Below are 20,749 nucleotides of genomic sequence, written 5' to 3'. Positions count from 1 at the left end.
TTATAAATCTATATAGTTTTATTAAGACAAAAAACTGACAGTGTTGATATGAAGTTTACATTTAAACAAAAGTTTTCACAAAAACCTATCACACGCCTAAAAATTACAATGGAGTTCTAGATGCAGGTCAAGACGATGTCAACAACTGATGGATCTCATGACTCAAGACAGCGTTTTGGATTTTAGTTAATTCTTAGGATTAAAAAATTTTTGTTTTGTTTTAAAGTGAACCACTGCCCCAGTATGAAAATTAAATCTTCTCCTGAGACCAGGGCTTTTGAAATCATTCAACTCTTGAACTTGTGCTGTCAGTGACTGAACCCTGCCACCAATGGTTTCAAAGTTCAAAAAACAGAGGCTCCAAGAGTTTTCCACCCTATAAGCACCGGCCCTTGTCTTTCCCTACTTTACACTTACCTCCTATACCACTCTCTGCCCTTCCCTAAATACTTCACCAGTGGCTTGGATGGAGAAGCTGATATTGGTAACTTCACAATAGGAAAAGAAAGGGTCTTCTTGTCAGTTTCATAAGTAGCACCTCTAAGACAGAATGATCTGCCTGTGTATACACTCCAATAAGACTTTTCCTCCTCAACCAGTTTCCATCCCCCAAATGGCAGCTTTGGTAGCTTCTTAGTCCTTTGTTGGGAACAGCATTAAGCTCAGGCAGGGAATACCTTGGCTTCTAAGTTTCAGGCATTCACAGCTTTTAAACAGTCTCTCACAGTCCTCATTTAGGTTGCCAATGACATTTTTTGAAAGGATACAATATTCTGGACACAGAACCCAATTATCATTAGTTGTTCTTTCTTTTGTTTCACCATTTCCCCAAATTTTAACAAAAATGATCCTAACCCATCTCCCTTCTTTCCCACCCCACCCCACCCACCCCAAATAATACACCAGTAATAGCCAAAAACTACACACATGCTACGCTGTAAAAATGCAGAGTTAACACTATCGGGAAGAAGGCTGTGTGGGTTGTGGAGATGCTCTTTGAAGATTTACAGTATCTCTTGCTCTCCCCACATCCCATTCTGCGTTTTGTCCTTCATAGAAGGCCCTTTGCTTTTTTTCTTTAAGCAAAGTTCAGAACGGGTTGCCTTGAAACACTGACCCTCCTTCCCCTCCACCGGGATGGGTGTGCAAACTATACAGCATGGAACGGCTTTAAAGCACTTGGGCTGCTGTAGGGCACAGAAACTATACTGGCTCTTCAAAGGACATCTTCTCAAGCCACCTTTATGGTGTCAAGACAAGTAGAACTCCTTCTTTCCCCACTTGAAACCCACAGTCAGATGTGACAGGGGCTGGTATTCAAGAAAGTTAATTCTTATCATCTTTTTTGTCATCATCCTCTGAGGGGTAAGAATGCCACGTCAGCCTTTCCTCATAGAAGGATATGACAACCTGCGGGCACTTGACATTGGCCTCCTTGGCGGGAACCAGGTCAGCCTCATCAGAGTTCTTCCTGTGGAACAAAGCACAGAGAGACTTTGAGACCAGTGCTGGTGGTCTCCTAACATGGGTCTCCCAAGAGACTGGGCTTTAAAAATACTAATTCCAGAAGACAGGCCAGGAAGGATGGTAACATGGGGTAGGCATCATGTACTAGTAGCTTTTAGCCAAATCATATCCTCGGATATCTTCTCCCGTTGAAAATACCCTCTTTGTCAAAAGCTAACTCTGAACCCCTGGGAACCTCTGAACACCCCAACACATAAAAAACATGACACTCTCAGATTCTCTGAAGGAGTAAGAGAGGCTGCCATATTCCTCCAAAGCCATATCCCAGCTACTAAAAGCCCATGGAGAGATCCTGGCCTGGTAACAGGACTTAATAGCATGTTGGGTAATAAGATTTAATACCAATCTGGCTCTGGTCAGAGCCAATGCAGGTGGAGACTTTCTTGCTGACTCATAATCACACTGTTTAACACTACCAAATACCATGCGCACACAGATAGGCCACAACTCCCAGGTGCTTTGAAATGGTGCTTCAAAACTGGGAGGTAGAAAATAAAGGGACTGTTATGTAATTTTCTATATTTTTCTGAATTTTAAAATGTTCTCAAAAATTGAAAACCACATACATATTACAAGGGACTTAGGCATAAGCTCTCTCTTCAGGTCACTAGGAACATCCTAGATGAAAGCAATAGCACAGGGCAGGCAGCAGACAGATACATGTAAGAGGGGGTCTCTGATGAGGCACCACACCAAACTTCTGGAACCCTAGCAACATGTATACCTAAGCCACACAGCCCCACCGACCCAGGGAAGAGTAAGCCAGGAAAGTATGTTTCTGAACAACAGATAAGAGAATGGGAGGGAAAAGAAGTATAGCAGTATGGGAGCCTGAAGCAGCCTACCCCTTGCTGACAATTCAACAACAGCCTCTGAGGTAACTGTTCAGTCATTTCACTGCACAGAAAAATAGCTACTTAGGGAAATGAACAAATATCTCCATTCTCCAGGAGAAATAACTTTAAAATGAAGTTGGTTTTATAATCAACATCCAATCTTAACTTGCAATTACATTCAGCTATAATCTTTACACATACTAGTGAGTCAACCAAAGGGATGTAATGTCAAGCAACAAGGAAGTGCTACCATTACTCAGATTGGTCACATACAGCCACACAAAAGTATATCATAAATGGACTGAGTAACTCCTGATATTAATTCTTTTCCCCCATATGCAGCACCTTAAAAACGAACTTTTCTCCTACAGGCCAGCAATAAATAAGCTAAAAGAAGGTCAGGTTCAATAAACACCTAGGGAATGCATGGGAAATAAATAAGAGGTTTAGCCAGCTATGACACTGACTTTCAGTGTTCCAAGTTAGGCCTCTCTTGCCACCTTCTAAAGGAGAGAAATCAGTATAGATACAAGCTTCCAAGAAGGTTCTAGACTGATAAATGGATAAAGTCCCTAGAATAATGCTTCCTTGGCACAGGCTTAGAATTATTCACTCCTAATTTATATTTTAAAGGCAGTCATTTGAGCTCCATTTTGGGGAGAAGAGAACAAGCATTTCCAGCAAGCAAGAAAAAGAGAAGAAAGTCTTCCTTTTTGGATAAAGAACTTTGGGTTAATTATTGTTCTTAAGAGTCTCAGGACAACTGCTTTCATTAAGATGTTTTATGGAGTACTACTACCACTGGTTATAGTGGAAAAAAAGCAGGCTTCTCTGCGCTTAGTGAAGGGGCCTTGCTGACCCCTGCTGGCAGACTTTGCAATTGAAAATTTGCACCAACTGGAAAGGACCTAACCAGGACAAAGAAAGAGCTTCAGAAATTCTTTCCTAACCCTGAGAAGTTAACAGAATTTCTGATCCTGGGGCTAGCCTGATCTCTATTAAGAAAGTGGTGGAAAGGGAGGATGGTTCAATCACATTTCATTTTCCCCCCCTTTATTACAGAAGTAAAATGTGATTTCTTCCTGTATACACCTCTCCACTCTAGATTTTCTCCCACCTCCTAAAAAAAAAAAAAAAAAAAAAGGGTGGGGGGCAAAAATCTGAGAATCCTAAGGGCCCTACCTGTAACTCATGAGACCAGGCTGGCAGTCAGGCCAAGGGTAACTATTGAAGGACTATGCCATCTTAAAGATTTCATACCTGGGCAAGTAGAATTTCCAAGGTCTACCTCTTTTCCTTTGGCATGGAACAGATGAGGAGAAGAAAAAAAACCACCACCACACAGAGCCACTGGCAGACTCACCATTTCATTAGGAACATGAGTTCTCCACTGGAGTCTGTAGCTCCAATAATCCGCTCTGGTTCCAAACCCCGGGCAAAGCCTCGTGGCTTTTCTGACTGTAAAAACCAGATGGAACAATTTTAACTGTATGGGATTGTTCTCCAGACTAGAGCTACTCCTGTTCTGATGATAATGTAATCAAATCCTTCTGCCAACATTTCACCAATTCTTTGGCTCTAAGTCACAAGCCTTTTAGAATCAGAGTGATTATTCCATCAAGTTTTGATGTGCTTGAGGTTTCCCCATGTGTAAAAAGGGACATTCATCTCAAGCCAAATAAATGTTCACAATTGTTTCTTCACCCTCAAAAGGTACCTTACTTTATGGTACTGAATGGATTAAAGCCTGAAATGATTAAAACATTCACAGCATCTCCTCACACAAATTAATACCTTTGCACTTACTTGTTCTTAAACCTCAGATGTGAGTAGATTATGTGGCTTCATGAGAGACCCCCCCCCCACCCCCACCCCACAGACATTTTTAAAGCATTAGCCTATCTAGGACTGCAAAAGGACTGAGAGCCAAGCAGCAGCAGAAAAAGGTGCTGAAATTATCTGGCTGTCAGCTTCTTTGACAGCAGCATGAATTCTGGGCTAGTAAAAATTCTTACTTCAAGTCTTACCTCTTCTTTCTTCTTCTTTGGTTTGCTCTCCTCCCCCTTATCTTCCGAATCAGAATCAGCTTTGCGCTTGCCTCCCTCTGATTTATCTGTCTCGTGTGCTGTTTTCTGTGACTGCAGAAACTCAGCAATGAGGTCAGGGCAATCCAGGTTCTCTTCTGGTTCCCATGTGTTATCCTCACTGAAACCAGAGGCACACGAGTCACAAAGTTAGTACACACTCACACCACCGAGAGGCACAGGAGGACGAGGGCTGCTGTCCTTGGAAAAGAACTAGATTCTGTCCAAGACCAAGAACTCAACAAAGCTCAAATTTCTTGGGAGGTAGTAGGGGGCTTTTTAGTATTAACACAAATCGAAAGCTGCCTCCTTCAAAAGAAAGTTTACTTTCTCTTCGCAAACTTCCATCAGTCTTAAGCCACACACAAAACTGTTCATCAGAAACTGGTCACGCATGATAGCATTTAGTACATGTAGATCATGTTCCTAATTGGACTATAAGCCATGGAGGCCAAGCCAGAGTCACAATGTACCATCAGAACACCCCGTGCCCTGTCCTGCACATGGTCAGCCTCCTGAGAAGCAGCTGGGGGCCGGGTGCACAGCCCCTCCGGGCAGAGACACTCACTCTGAGAACCCCTTCCACTTCAGCAGGTACTCCACTTTGCCCTTCACCACTCGGCGGTCTAGGACTTTCTCCACCACGTACTCTTCCTCCTCTTCTTCTAGCACCTCCTCCACTTTCTTCTTGTTTTGTTTTTTCCCCATAGTGCCCGCCAGCTTTCTGGTATTAAGGATGACGCTGCTAAAATGATAAAGGAAATAAAAAGGACATTAGGGCACTCTTCTTACGGGAATATGTGGATAAGAAAACCAGGGATATAAAAAATGACTTTAATAGGGCACGATGCTGTTATTAAATGTTATGCCTATTCATATTCAATACCCAAGAGTTTTCTGATTATGCTGAACTAGAAAGTTAGTTTTCTAAAACAGCTCCAACTAATCTCACTGCAAAGCTTCTTTATGCCTGCACATCCACTTAAAACTTTGATACTCATTCTAAGTTTAAAAATAACTCCCAATACTTCTCTACTTGTGATATCTAAAGTATTACATTAATTTGAAAGAAAAGCAACCTTCCCAAAAATCAGGTCTATACATCAAACCTGAAATATATATAACCCGCTGATCCACATTTTCTCCTATTCTCTGAATGTTTTTCAATTTCACCAAAGTATTCGACTTGGATTTTTACTATGGGAAATGGCTTATCCTATTTATTAGACATCTAGTTTAATTTTCCCTTCTGTATATGCATATATAATATATACAATTCTTCTGCATTGTTAAGCACCATCTCATTTGAGTTCCCTTAAGACTTTTTACGTGGTTTTTCTTTTCTAAGAATGCCACCATTAATTCTCATTTGTTAAGTTTTTATTCTTTTTATTTCTGAGAAAGATTCATAAAAATCCCAGAATGACCATGAGATTCTCTAATGAATTTGAAAGTAAGTATGGGAAAAAAGATATCACAGGTAACAACACCTGTATTTTTTTGTATAATATATCATCAGGCTAGGTAACCTCTAGGGCTTCCCAGGTGGTGCTAGTGGTAAAGAACCCACCTGCCAACACAGGAGACATAAGAGACATGGGTTCGATCCCTGGGTTGAGAAGATCCCCTGGAGGAGGGCATGGCAACCCACTCTGGTATTCTTGCCTGGAGAATCCTATGGACAGAGGAGCCTGGCGGGCTACAGTCCACAGGTTGCAAAGAGTCAGACACAGCTGAAGCGACTTAGCACACACACACAGTAACCTCCAAGGGTTTTTCCAGTCCCCTACAAAGCTGTTCTCTTTGGTCCTTTGTACAACTCTTCTAACTGCTGGGTAGGCACTGAGCTGCCGTCTATGGGGTTGCACAGAGTCGGACACGGCTGAAGCAACTTAGCGGCAGTAGCAGGCATAAAGCCTACAACTGTGTCAGTAGGTGGCGCCATAAGATACTAATACAATAAAACAGATCTACAAGACTGGCTGAAATCTACAAACTGATAGGTCAGCTACCAGCAGGAACTAGAGAGTCAACTATGGCAGATGATCCAAGACAGGAAAGTGGTTACTACCATGTTTCATGTTTGTATTTAAGGCAGTGCCAATTTGGGGGTTAAACTGCTTATTTCTAGCATCCTTGGGAAAGGAGTCTTACTGAGTGAAAGTATAAACACTTTTACATATTTTTAAACTGGCATGTGGACAGAATATATTTAGAAAGAGCTCATCTATAGACTATATGAAATAAATCTTACATAAAAATCAGATTCACCATTGTGAATCAGTTACAGTATCTACAGATATTGAGTTAGTTTACATTCTGAGATATTCTCATTTCGGTACATATGAGCAATTCAGACTAGTGAAACAACAAACATTTGGTTGGCTGCTAGAAAATTTTAGACATTGCTGGAGACTGGAGATTCTAGACAGTAAGTATGTCTGCCAATTAAAAATAAAGATAACCTCTTCCTTAAAGGCATTCTGAACTTCTTCACATGAAAAGTTTTCTGAAGTGCTTTTAGTGCGGTCTATGGCAACACCCAATGCCCCTGTCTACACAGCTCACACACTCATCTATGCTGACTCCTCCTCTTCATTTACATTGCTCGTTCCTCTTCTTTTACCAAAGATTTTGCTTTCCTCCCCTCCCCAACCCCTCTGTTTTAGTGCCACATGAATTTTCCTTTTCTTCTGTTACTGAACAGACTAATCAATGCATTGAATGTCGGCTTTGGCTAATTATTGGCTACTATGCCTCTGATTCAAAGGCTGTTTCTTCTTCTTGGAGGGAAGTATTTTCAGGTTTTCAGAATTCTAATTGCCATGATAAGTGTTATTTTATCAGGAAAGAAAACAAATCTAATTTTTCTTTAGGATAAGTGCTGCAGTAATAGCTGCTCCCAAGAACAAGTGCTACTCTTTGCAGGATTTATCATCAGTCTTTGGTTAAAGTGCAGAGGAAAATAAATTGACAGTTACCTTTCAATAACAAAGGGTACCACAACTCCCTACATTAGTTTGGACTCAGAAATTAGAAGCCACTCCCTTTCTAAACAGACAGAAAGAAAACAGTGGTTTATAGGCAACTCTAAAACAGTAACTGAAAAAAAAAAAAAAATAAACCAGTAACTGTTCCCTAACCTTTTTCTAAACAATTAAAGAAAGTAAAGAAAAGGCAGTCTTATCACTGTGGCTTCAGAATTAAAGAGCTATTTATCTGTGTTGTCTACATTAATAGCTGTATTTGTCTTACAAAAAGTCCTGCTACTACAAAATAATGACAGTTTCTACCTCATCTCTAGCTACTGGGAAATCTGGAGTGAGACTTCTTGATTTTCCTCTTGCTCACTTAACTCATTGTCCTAAGAGCAACTCAAATGAGAAGGGAAGAATGTAGAAAACACCTCCACTTCTGTCTTGAGTTTTCTTAACTAGCTCATCCCAGCACCTGTCTCCAGGTTAGATTCTTTATATTGGAGATTCTCAGCCAGGCTTCCCAATGTGAGTTTTTTCCTTATTTATTGGTACATCTCTGGGGTCCTGAATAAGCCATTTGTCAAAGTCAGTAGAGAAGTGGATTAAATACACAACTCACTCTTCCCACAAAACCAAGCACTTTCAGACAAGCCAAAGTGAAGGTGTCAGTTGCTCAGTCGTGTCCAACTCTTTGCGACCCCACAGACTGTAGCCCTCCAGGGTTCTCCATCCGTGGGATTTTCCAGAATACTGGAGTGAATTGCCATTTCCTTCTCTAGGGAATCTTCCTGACTCAAGGATCGAACTTGGGTCTTTCGCATTGTGGGCAGACTCTTTACCGTCTGAGCCACCAGGGAAGTCAGACAAGCCAAGATCTCCCTTAAATATTATGACAGACCAGTCATTTGCATATACTTTGCAAACTGATGTCAAGAGAAATCCCCTCTCCTTGAATACGGCAGTCTCCAAATACCAGCAGTAACATCTGGAAGGAGGGCTCTGAATTGGAATTGCTTGGCAAGGAAATTTCAAAGTAACTCAGATCAGAGTAGCAGCACAATGGAAAAATGCCATTAGTCAATTCTATTTGCCTCTCTCTAAATATCCTGGCAACCAAATTATAGCATAAAAAGTGCCAAAATCAATGAACAAAGGGTCAAGATATATACCAGAACGTCATAATGTGTACACACAGGTGAATAGTTCTAAATTAACTCAGAAATCTGAGTCTGTGGACAAGTCTTCTTAAGGCTCATCACAATGTTTCAGACAAAAATACCTATGATCAGTTAAGTGCTACAATTTTTACCTAAATATTTAACTGGATCTGCCACATTAAAAAAATTCTTTTTAATTTTGTCTGGGCTGGGTCTATACTGCTGCACGCAGGCTTTCTCTAGTTGCAGAGAGTGGGGGCTACTCTCTAGTTTCGGTGCACAGGTTTCTCATTGCAGTGGCTTCTCTTGTTGCAAGAGTATGGGCTCTAGGGCACCGGGGCTTCAGTAGCTGGGGATGGCTGGTCTCTATAGAGGGCAGACATCAGTAGTTGTGGTGCACAGGCTTAGCTGTCCCAAGGCACGTGGGATCTTCCCAAAGCAGGGATCGACCCCATGTGTCCTGCTTTGGCAGGCGGATTCTGAACCACTGGGCCACCAGGGAAGTCTGATCTGCCACAGTTAAAATGCCTAGAAAAATAATACTTCACATTTATATTGCACTTTACAGTTAATGTGCTACCACAACTCATTTGATCTTTGAAATCATCCTATAAAATAAGCCATTCAGATGTCATTGACAACTCAGAGATAACACAACAGATTTACAGGAAATAAACCTCCCAAGGTCACACAATTAATAAAATTATAGCACTTCAGTATGCACATCTCCTAGCAGGGCTGGGCTAATCACCCTGCCACACACACAGATCTAGGAGCTAGACCAAACAACAACATACTTACAGGGAGATTTCCCTCCAGTCTGTACTAGGAAAGGATCTAAAGGTCTGACTTGATCCTCTCTACAATTTGTCACAGTAAATAAGGAAGTGACTGACAATGATTTCTTTCAGTTAAGACCTTGGAATATGTATAGGTGTTTAAAAACTACTTGGTCTTTTCCAGTGAGTCTGCTGATGTGGAGAGCAGACTCATTTGAAAAGACCCTCATTCTGGGAAAGACTGAAGGCAAAAGAAGGGGGCAGCTGAGGAAGAGATGGTTAGATAGCATCACTGACTCAGTGGACATGAATTTGAGCAGACTCTGGGAGATGGTAGAGGACAGAGGAGCCTGGTGTGCTGCATCCATGGGGTCGCAACTTATCGAATGAACAACAGCTGTTAATTAAATCATCACTGTGACAAAGTTTTGGTTTTTAGGGCCCCAGGAGTCTTCTGAGTCTTTTAAACTGACAAGTGCTGTGTGCTCAGTTGTTTCAGTCACGTCCGACTCTTTGTAACCCCATGGACAGCAGCCCGCCAAGCTCCTCTGTCCATGGGATTTTCCTGGCAAGAACACTGCTAGGAGAATGGGTTGCCATTTCCTCCTCCAGGGGTTCTTCCCAACCCAGGGATCATAGGAAGCAACTCTTCATCAGTTGATTTTGAGATTGCAGCAATTTAGTCTACGGCCATATCACCCTGAATGCGCCCGATCTAGTCTTATCTCGGAAGCTAGGCGGGGTCGGGCCTGGTTAGTACTTGGATGGGAGACTGCAGCAATTTACTCTTCAGACTCCACTTCTAAATCTAATTCTCTTGCTATTTCCACTATATGTGCATTTCCTTCACTAAAGCCTTGAACTCCTCAAGCTCATCCGTAAGGGTCAGGAATTAACTTCTTCCAAATTCCTATTAGTGTTGATATTTTGACCTCTTCCAATGAACCACGAATGTTCTTAATGGTATCTAGAATGGTGAATCCTTTCCAGAAGGTTTTCAATTTTCTTTCCCCAGATCTATCAGAGGAGTCACTATCTATGGCCGTTATAGCCTCACAAAATGTATTTCTTAAATAATAAGACTTGAAAGTCAAAATGACTCCTTGATCCACCAGCTGCAGAATGATGCTGTGTTTGCAGGCATGAAAACAACATTAATCTTTTACATCTCCATTAGAGATCTTGGGTGACCAAGTGTATTATCAATAAGCAGTAATATTTTGAAAAGAATCTTTTTTCCTGAGCAGCAGGCCTCAACAGTGGGCTTAAAATACTGTAACTTTATTGTGTGCAGCAGATCTTTTCACATCAAGTATTAGTTTTTCCATGTGGAACAAATTAAGATTTAAAATGATAAAGTTAAAATAAAATAAAAAATAAAAAAATAAAATAAAATGATAAAGTTATTGTTAAGGAGATGCACTGGGCAATAGAAAAAGCTGAAGAGTTTTTGTCTGAAACTGGAAAACAGAATAGTCTGGAAAAAAGGGATATAAGGAAAGTACCATACCAGTGCTAAGACCAAAATAAGCAGCTTTGGGAGCCATGTTGTAAACTGTGTTGTAAACAGATGTGCTGTCATCCAGGTTTTGTTATTCCATTTATAGAACACAGTCAGAGTAGATTTTTAAGGGCCCTAAGGTTTTTGGAATGGTGAATGAGCACTGGCTTCAACTGAAAGTCACCAGCCATATTAGCCCCTATAGAGTCAGCCTGTCCTTTGAAGCCAGGTATTGACTTCTCCTCTCTTGCTATGACAAAGTCCTAGACGGCATCTTCTTCCAATAGAAGGTTGTTTCATCTACACGGAAAATATGTTGTTTACTGTAGCCAACTTCATTAATTGTTTTAGCTAGATCTTCTAGATAACTTGCTGTACCTTCTACATCAGCACTTGCACCACTTGCATTACCTTGCACTTTTAAGTTACGAAGACAGCTTCTTTCTTTAAATCTTACTAACCAACCTCTGCTGACTTTTCTGCAGCTACCTTACCTTGTGAGGCTTTCATAGAAACGAGGAGTTAGGGCCTCCTCTGGATTAGACTTTGCCTTAAGGAAATGCTGTAACTGGTTTAATCTTCTATCCAGACCATTAAAACTTTCTACATATGAGCAAAAGGCTGTTTTGTTTTCTTATCATTCATGTGTTCACTGGAGTAGCACTTTTAATTTCCTTCAGAAACTTCCTTTGCATTCATAACTTGGCTAACCAGTGCCTATCTTTGGCCTTCGGCTTTTAACATGCCTTCCTCATTAAACTTAATAGTTTTTAGCCTCTAAAGTGAGTGACACAACTTTTCCTCTCACTTGAATACTTAGAGGGCATTGTAGTGTTATTAAATGGCCTAATTTCAAGGAACAAGGAGGCCTGGAGAGAGGAAGAGAGACTGGAACAGCTAGCAGATTAAGTTCTGCTGTCTTAAATGGGCATGGTTTGTGGCACCCAAAAACAATTACAATAGTAGTATCAAAGATCACTGGGAAAAAAAAAAAGATCACTGGTCACAGATCACTAAAACAAATTTAACAGTAATGAAACGTTTGAAGTATTGAGAGAATTGCCAGAATGTGACACAGAGACATAAAGTGAGCAGATGCTGTGGGAAAAATGGCATTGATAGACTTCCTCAACACAGGGTTGCCATAAACTTTTACCTTGTAAACCTTCAATTTGTAAAAAATTCAATTATCTTCAAAACACAATAAAGTGAAGTGCAATAAAGTGAAGTCTGAGTGAAAGGGTATAAGGATCTGAGAAGACAATGTGAGCATAGCTCCTGCTTGCCATCACATACATGAATTATAAAGGGCTACCCCAGAACTTCCAAGCTGATTTCTTGCCAGCTTTCAGAAAGGTCAAACTCCAGATGGGAGGACAAGGTAACATCTACAGACCTCTGAAACCAGACCAGTAGGGCGTTTTCAGTAAATGCTAAGGTAAAACACACTGGTCTGGTGAGGTGACCATCTATATTAAGAAAGAATTCACAGGAAAGCAGACCTTGAGCAGAGAACTTTCACCTAAATGAGAAAAAGACTCACCTATGAAATATATAAATACAGAAGTCTACATCCAGTGAGTCAAAAAATAGAGTATATGTAGTATTTCTTAAAATATTTTGTTTTCCTAATTGTAATATAACATTTATATTCATATTCTATTACAAAATTACTTAATGTAGGAAATCAAAGTTTCCTTCCTCAAGACCTGTCTTTGTCCTTCTACATGTAAACTGACCCAGATGTACATATGTGAAAATAGATATTACAGTTCTATAATTTGCCTTTTAACATAATGTATCTCTGACATTGTTCCATAAAGATCTCCATTCTTAAGCTCCATTCCATATCGTATGGACACACCATACTCTAACCATTCACCTAGTGATGAAAATTTGGGTTGTTTCCTATTTTTTATTATTGCAAACAGTGTTGCTTTGATCACGGCATCTCATCTTTAAAAGCTCCTTAGGCGATCTGACGCACATCCTCAGAAAAAAAGTCACTGCTACAAGAGGACTGACAGAAACTACATTCCTCAGTAAAATTACATAATTATTGCAAACATAAATCAATTCTTATACTTAGCGAAAAGGTAGGTGAACATTTTACTTTCTCCATAAAGCCCATTATTCCAGTCCATTTAGAATGAGACTGGAACAGTAAGTGATAACTGATGTTCTTGAAAACAAAACCTCTGTATCATATTCAACAGCATTCATTCTAGACCTTTTTTCTCCTAGCAATGAAACTGGAAGAGTACTGCTTGAAGACTCCTTATAATTCCTCTAACCAGATGAAAGCTAGCAGTATGACCACCAGAAGCATATCTTTCCTGCCCTTGATCTCTCAAAACTATGCCTATAGGCATTATGTATATTTACTGCAAACTCAGTTTCCTCATCTGTGAAATAGGTGTAATAACTCCATGGAATTCCTCTGGGGTGAGCTTTTTATGACCTTCTGGCATTCATTATCTATTTACATATTTGCACCTATGTCCTACTTCATTAATTATTTACTGCATTAAGCATGAGAATAACTCTGAAATCCAGTGCAATGGGAACTTGGTGAGAAAATACCATTTTTCCCCCCATGTATATGGCTGAAATTCATGGCTAGGTTTTTCAACACATCAGAGCAGCTCCAGAACACACTCAAGAAGGACTCAGGTCTGACTGATAAGAATGACCAGTAATTACAAAACAGAAACCAAGATCTCATTTCTGGAAGACTTGAGAGAGAAGAGCTGCCAGAAACTGAGAAATCACATTTCATATGCCTGAAGTGTAGAAATTCCTTATTTTCTTTATCTCATCCTGGCAGAAAAATAAAGACCTTGTAGTAAACGGCAAAAGGAATCTATCTTCCTATGAAAATAGACAGGTGAGGAAAAGAAGTAAATTCTGGATACAAACAATGGAAAATTTCAACAGAATTATTTGCAAAAGGAATTTTAAGATTTCTGAAGAAACTACATAAATACCAAAAGTCAGTTTTAATGATTAATATGGTAAAGTTCTATAATAAACTTCAGAGATTATGATTTCAGGCTCTGATTTTACAGATATACTTTTTAAAAAGGTCAGTTACTCAATTAAATGAATGGTCTAAGAATTCATCTAGCTTTTACTGAGTTCAGGACAAAATTATGACATTGATTTCTCTCTATTCATACTCTGTATCTGGTCTCTTACTAAATCCTGTTGATTTTTTTTTTTTTTAGTTCTACCACTTTATTGCTACCAACCCATCTCCCTCTACCCTCGTGGCACACATGCTCAGTCATGTAACCCCATGGACTGCAGCCCGCCAAGCTCCTCTGTCAATGGACTTTTCCAAGCAAGAATACTGGAGTGGGTTGCCATTTCCTTCTCCTCCTGTTGATTTTTTATCTTAAGTATCTTTTAACGTATACATTTGTCTAGTCCCACTACTACCATCCTACTCCAGGTAACCACCATCTCCTGCCTGGGTAACTCCTAACCCAGGTCATTCTCAACAGTTGGCACTGATGTAAAAATGCAGACCTCCATACCATTATCTGCAGGCATTTGAACTGAAGACCACTGCATCTAACCCTATCAGTCACGCTTACCTTGCCCTTTGCCCCATTCCTCACTTAACAATTCCCTTAACTAAAATGCCCCCAGAAGAAGCATCCTTGAAGCCCCAGACTAGGTTTAGGTTAACTCTTCCTGTGAACATAGTCCTACATCATCTACTGAGTGTCTATAATGTGTGAGACACTAGAAAAATGGGGAGAACACCACAAACAAAATCCCTGGGCTCTTAGAGTTTATATTCTAACGTGGACAAATAAGTGAGCATGAGTGGGAGTGCATGCACACAGGTGTCTGCAGAGTAGGGCTCAGACAAGAAGCAAGAAAACATTAATGGGACTTCCCTAGTGGTGCAGTGGTTAAGATTTCGTCTTCCAATGCAGAGGGTGTGGGCTGGTCAGGGAGCTAAGATTCCACATGCTTCGCCACCAAAACATAAAACAGAAGCATTACTGTAACAAATTCAATGAAGATTTTAAAGAGACAACTTGGCATAACTTAGAAAAATACGCCAAATTTAGAGAAGAGTGGGTTCAAAGTCCTAGGGTGAGAAGAGTTTGCTTTATCTGAGGAACAGAAGTGTGGCCAGGTAGAAAGAGCTAGACTGAGGGAGCAGCAGACAAGAACCAGATGATAATTACTGTGTATTTCACTCCCCACTTCATTCCTTCTTCATCTAGCTCCTTTTTCCATTCCATGTTTTCCTTACCTGTCTTTTGCCTCTAGCTTAGGTTCAAGGCCACTCAGTTAACAGCATAAAAGTTAACGGCTACAGCTCTACTAGCTTTTAATACCATCTATTAAAAAAGCAAATTAAAACAATAAGCATTTACTAAGAGCCTGGGTGGAAAAAGGTAACCAATTCATTCCAGCTGCTAAAGCATTGAAAGCTTCTAAAAGTTCCACATCACAGGAACCCCTTTGACCCAGGCAAATGGAACTGTTGGGCCAGGGTAGCAGGATCTGCAGACTCAGTACAGGCTTTTGAAAATGCCATAAGGGTTAGTAATAACATATAACTTTTACTGAATACTGAACACTTAATGCATAGAAAGGCACTTAATTCAACTTTCACAACAAACACTATTAAGTCCATTTAACAAATCAGGAAACTAAGGCTTTCTGAAGCAAAGGAAAATTACCAAAGTCCCCCAAGGGTAAGACACAGAACTAGGACTGTAAGATTGAAAACATACAAAAAAGTACAAAAGCAAATGAAGTTCATTTTCATTTCAACAGAAGAAATAAGAGGAGTATGTAATAATTAACAAAAGAAATATAAGCAAGGATAAGTAGCCACAAAAGTATTATAGGGGTTTAGAAAAATAAATAGCTAGGGTGACTAGAGAGGTTTTGAAAAGTCAGGATTTGAGGTAAGGCTCCAACAGCATTTGAAAAGCGGGACTGGAGGGAGGCAATTTAAGCCCAGGGAACTATTGTTAACAAATGCAATGAGGCACTTCTGAGGTAGGCAGGGTGTAAACTATCTTGGGTGGGAGTAGACTGAATAGGAAAGCAGCAGGTAACTGCTAAAAAATTTTCTGCAAAGTCTCCTCCTCCTCCCTTAGAAAGGCCAAACTCCTCAGTGTAGCATCTAACACCTTTTAGATTCACCTATTCCATACTCCCACTTCCCTCGCAAATCTTGCATTCCTGTCAAAACAGAAAACTCTAACCTGAACATACCCTGCATACTTCCTCCACGCACAGATTTGCTCTTTATTTAGAAGTGTGTGTGTGCACATGCTCAGTGTGTCCAGCTGTTTGCGACCCCATGGACTGCGGCCTGCCAGGCTCTTCTGTCCATGGAATTTTCCAGGCAAGAATATTGGAGTGGGTTGCCATTATCCTGTCCAAAACTAGAATTCAAAATCTTACCCATCCTTCAAGAGCTAGCGCAAATGCTACTTCTTCCATCATGTCTACCCAACTTAGCCAAATATTATTTCTCTTTTTCTTGTAATTACCAAAGCATTTTGTTTTTATTTTTACTCAGACACTCAATTAAAGGTAGGTCTGGACCTGGCATACAGTGCTGAACCCCATATGGGCAGTAAGAATGGATGTCTCAGAATCAGATAACCAAGGAACAGAGGTTGAAAGCTCTTAGCTTTTCAGGGAAAGATCAGCAAACAAATTGGATTATGATCAGTAGCATTACCAGACATTGAAAGGCAGGTGAAGGCATGTATAGAACATTCAATTTTGTAGTCCTTCTGACTCATGTTTCTAAATGCTTTTAGTTCATTTGTGAGCTGTGGCTGTTTTTGAGCCAAATGCTTTCCAGATGGAAAACTTTACTGAGCAAAAAACAAGAATTTGTGCCACATACCCGGTGAGCAGGAGTTTCATTTTTAAAGGAATCCCTGTCCTCAAATTTTGGGATCTAGGACTAGAATATCAGTGTGAAAATAAAATTAGAATTTTATCTGAGATGTGTCCAAAACTTTGGCTAACTCCTTTTCATTGTGCTGATGTAAATAAAACTCTCTCTCTCTCTCTCTCTCTCTCTATATATATATATATATATATATATATATGCCACAGGGATCTGTAAATATTAGCAGGACACAATGATACCAGAAGCAAATCTTTTAGTTTAAAATGAAATAAAAGTGATTAGAAAACAAGACCAGAATTATGACTAAGTTGGAATTAAAAGCAGAGACCAAAGCATTCATAGACAACAAAACAAAACCAGAATAATGACACTAACTTCTCAAATACCAGTTGTTAAGCTTTCAATGTGTTAGCCGCTATTAAAGAAAGGCACAATTTCACAGACAAATTAGGCCATCCTCTCTTGGTCAGCAAATCACAAAAGCTTAAAGGCAGTAACTCAAATACACGATCAGAATTTTGCCCTTATTCAAAGAACTTCTCCAATTAACCTTGGAAAGGCTATTCAAGTTTTCAATAGACATTGCTATTGAGAAATACTTAGCTCCATACAAAGGACACAAAATTTTCAAAATACTTACATAACAGAAAATATTCAAAGTACTATATAGCTTGCAGTTGAAACCCAGATCCTGAGTGCTCTCCTAGTCCTGGCTTAGGGTATTTAAAACTGCCACTTACACAATCTGCATACCTTTTCTGTATTTAATACCTGGGTGAGTATATTAAAAACAGAGACTAATACAAGAATGCCAAGGGCAACAGTTTTACTCTGCCAAATGTCACAGAACAAAAACAGGCAAATTGATTACATAAATGCACACTGAGTCATTCTGCTAACACAGGGAATTCTCAGGAAGATCTCAAAGCCCTATCCATTCATTCAACAATATGAATGAACTATGTTAAGAGTCTTGGATGAACAAGAGGCATGGCTCATCCTACATGAACCCATAAACTAGCCATTAGCATCTTATTTCAAAAACTACTCAGAAAAATAAACTATGATGCAAAAATTCATCAAATACAACAGAAAATCTGTTATACCATCAGAGACAGTATACAAAAAGGGAAGATTTCATTGGTAAACTACTAGAAAAAGACAAAAATGCATCACCTCTCTTTAAGTGGTGTGAATTCAAAAAGAAATATTTTCCTAGTCTCTAAAATGGGCACCAGAAGATAGAATGGTCGCTTCCTTTCTTTAGATGATGATAAAAATATTAGAATCCTGTAGTCAAACTGCAGGATAGGGTATTCTTTCTCAGTCTCCTTTACTCAAGAAGCTAGAAGCACAAAGCTACACGATATTTACATTTTTAATGGAAAAACAAACAAACAAAAAAAACCCTTAGGCTACAGCAGCCAATGAAGAAAACAGCACCACAGAGAAAACTGTACAGGACTGAAAAGTCTGAACTGCCCTAAGGCTTTATCAAGGAGTGGCCGATTCCAACAATGTGCTCTTCAATCATATCACTTTCCATATAAATATCTGTAAGCACTTCGGAACACAGGCATTAATTTCCCAACTGTATTCCTGCAGCCATTCCAAAATCTTGGACCTTTTAAAACTATTCCAAAATGCCGACCTGATTCTTAACACAATTGAGAAGGGTATCTTAAACCCCCGGCCAGAGGTTCTGGTATAACAGATCTTCTAGTAAATGCCACCTCAACAGAGTCGAACCAGTACATGTCTGAATGCAACAGCAATCCAAGAAAAACCTTCATCTGAAGTTTTGAAAAAGGGGTAAAGTAGTGCTCTCTTCGTATTCAAATTTACTAGCAAGGACAAGCTGGCTAAAAAACTTAAGGAAAAAAATCTCACAATCTCATGAACTTTTCCACGTTCTCTCTCAACCTACCACACCATCTCACAATCTCTCACTAACTTCATTCTTTAAATATGAACTCATCTACACATTTCTAATTTCACTGCCTTTTGTGACCAGCAACAATCCCAGATAAACACTTATGTAATTAATTATGAATTAAAGCGAGAGTTGCACTTGGACTTTTTAACTCCTTAAAGGAAACACGGAGTGAAGGCAATAGAAAACCTGGAAAAGATAATAAAATGCGTTCCATCTTTTCTTCACACATTATTCTTACAGCCGATCAACCAGGAAGCAAGCGGTGGCCAGTTTTTCCCTCTTTTTGTGCAAGCCTCACAGAAAAGCTCTCGGGACCTCCGCCCACTTACTCAAACAATTTCTCCTCGCTACCCCCAGTCCCCGAGCAAAACGAGGCAAATACCTCCCCTCCTTCTAGGGCCTCCCCAATTTACTCAACAGACCTCCCCAAAGCACTACACTTTGGGCTGCCCTACCCCCCCCCCCCTTACAATTTCCTCGAAGTTACTGCTTCGTAACTCGGCAAGCGGAGTTCCTCTCGCAGCCCTGGCTGGATCCAATATTCTCAGGTTACATTTCTAACCTCGGGTCTTGCAGTCGTCAACCCTCCCTACGCTGGTTCAAGCGCCCAGGCTGTCCCGTCAGTCCTCTTCCCAATTTACTGTTTCCTCTCCAGCCCAATCCCCCAGCCGCCCACCCAACCCACGTAGCATTGTCTTGGTCTATTCAGGCCGAAGAGCGACCCGCAACTGCTCGGCCCACCCCAAATCGCTTCAATCTCTGGCTCCGGACTCGCCGCCCCGCCCTCTCCATCTTCTCGCGCTCTTCGCCCTACCCACTGCGCCCGGCAGAAGGTTCGGCGCGGGGAGGGAGAGGGACTCGGACGCGCTCCCCGCTCTTAACCTCCGCCGCGAGCCCGCGGCCCCTGATCTAGGGCTCCCGCCGCCGCCGCGCGCCATCCCCCCGCTTGCCCGCCTCTAGCGGGCTCTTCACCTCAGAGCAGCGCCCACAAGCCCGAGAGGAATCGGTGCCGCGCTACTGGCGGGTCTTGTCCGGCCGGCCGGGGGAGTGGCAACCAGAAAAGCAACAAGCCGGGTGACCACTGTCGAGCCCCCTCACTGAAGCGGCGTACCGCAGGCCCCTGCCAACGGCCCTCCCCTCAGACGAACAAAAGAGTCCTCGCACTCTGCGCTGCCCGCCGCCCGCACCGCGCAGGCGCGACGACCCGCCGCACAGCAATATGGGACTCGGAGTCCGTCCCGGACTACAAGACCCGAAGTGCTGCGCGCCTTCCACGGCGCCACGCACAGTTTGCGAGGGTTTCCAGAAGTTTTAATTTTTCAACCGCTAGTGCCGAATCGACTGTAGTTCAGAACGCTGCAACCTAGAAAACTAAAATGTGTGGTTTTACAAGCGAACCCCTTGATGTTCAGTGTAAAATATAAGCCACTTTTGGACAGTAGTTCATATCCTTGAAAATTTTGAATATTTCTCATCAGATCTCTATAAGGCTTTCTCACCAGATCTCTATAAGGCTCCTAGTTCTCATCTTTGAGTTTAAAGTACTTCCCCTTCGAGGATTTCCCTGACCTCCTAAGCTAAGCCAGGTCCCCCTGGTAGGTGTCATTCATGATATCCTGAACTTCCCCCTTACACTGGCTGCAGGAATGGGCGGCTACAGTGCCGAAACCCTCAATATACATGAGTACCCCTCCCTCACCCAGCCTCCTCAAAGACACACAGAAATAGGCAAAAAACCTGTTTCTTATTGTTTGAGACAAGTGTTGTAGTTTTGATTTCAGCTAGACTGCTGTCCCCAAACCTGTTCATGTGGAAATTCGGTCTCATCGTAATGTTCACCCTACTTTACTGTCATTAATTTGTGTCTGCCTTCTTTGTTGGACTCAAAACTCCACTCCCGTTAGGGCAGAAACCTCCGCCCAGTACAGCGCCTAGCATAAGACAGTCAAATCAACATTTGTTGAGTAAATGATTAAATAGGTTAATATGTGGGCTTCCCTTGTGGCTCTGCTGATAAAGAATCTGCCTGCAATATGGGATACTTGG

At 41.0% G+C, this 20,749-nt stretch overlaps 1 protein-coding gene across 3 annotated transcripts; it reads right to left on the bottom strand.

Annotated features, from left to right (window-relative positions):
• CBX1 (chromobox 1) lies at positions 1 to 19,902 on the bottom strand. 3 transcript variants are annotated; one of them, XM_043904320.1, is made up of 5 exons: positions 19,676 to 19,902; positions 5,016 to 5,192; positions 4,391 to 4,568; positions 3,727 to 3,821; positions 1 to 1,471 (listed from the first exon to the last, which is right to left on the bottom strand). In XM_043904320.1, exons 2-5 carry the CDS (start codon positions 5,153 to 5,155, stop codon positions 1,327 to 1,329), a joined length of 558 nt encoding a protein of 185 aa, XP_043760255.1. In that variant the 5' UTR covers positions 5,156 to 5,192; positions 19,676 to 19,902; the 3' UTR covers positions 1 to 1,326. The 3 variants fall into 3 exon arrangements, with proteins under 3 accessions (XP_043760255.1, XP_043760256.1, XP_043760257.1); XM_043904321.1 differs by lacking the exon at positions 19,676 to 19,902 and adding an exon at positions 19,174 to 19,319; XM_043904322.1 differs by lacking the exon at positions 19,676 to 19,902 and adding an exon at positions 19,266 to 19,281.
• Positions 19,903 to 20,749: the final 847 nt, after the last annotated feature.

The sequence above is a fragment of the Cervus elaphus genome, chromosome 5, assembly GCF_910594005.1.
Source record: "Cervus elaphus chromosome 5, mCerEla1.1, whole genome shotgun sequence".
Lineage (NCBI taxonomy): Eukaryota > Metazoa > Chordata > Mammalia > Artiodactyla > Cervidae > Cervus > Cervus elaphus.
Note: the sequence above shows the minus strand (reverse complement) of the source record. Positions and strands in the feature narration are given on the sequence as shown.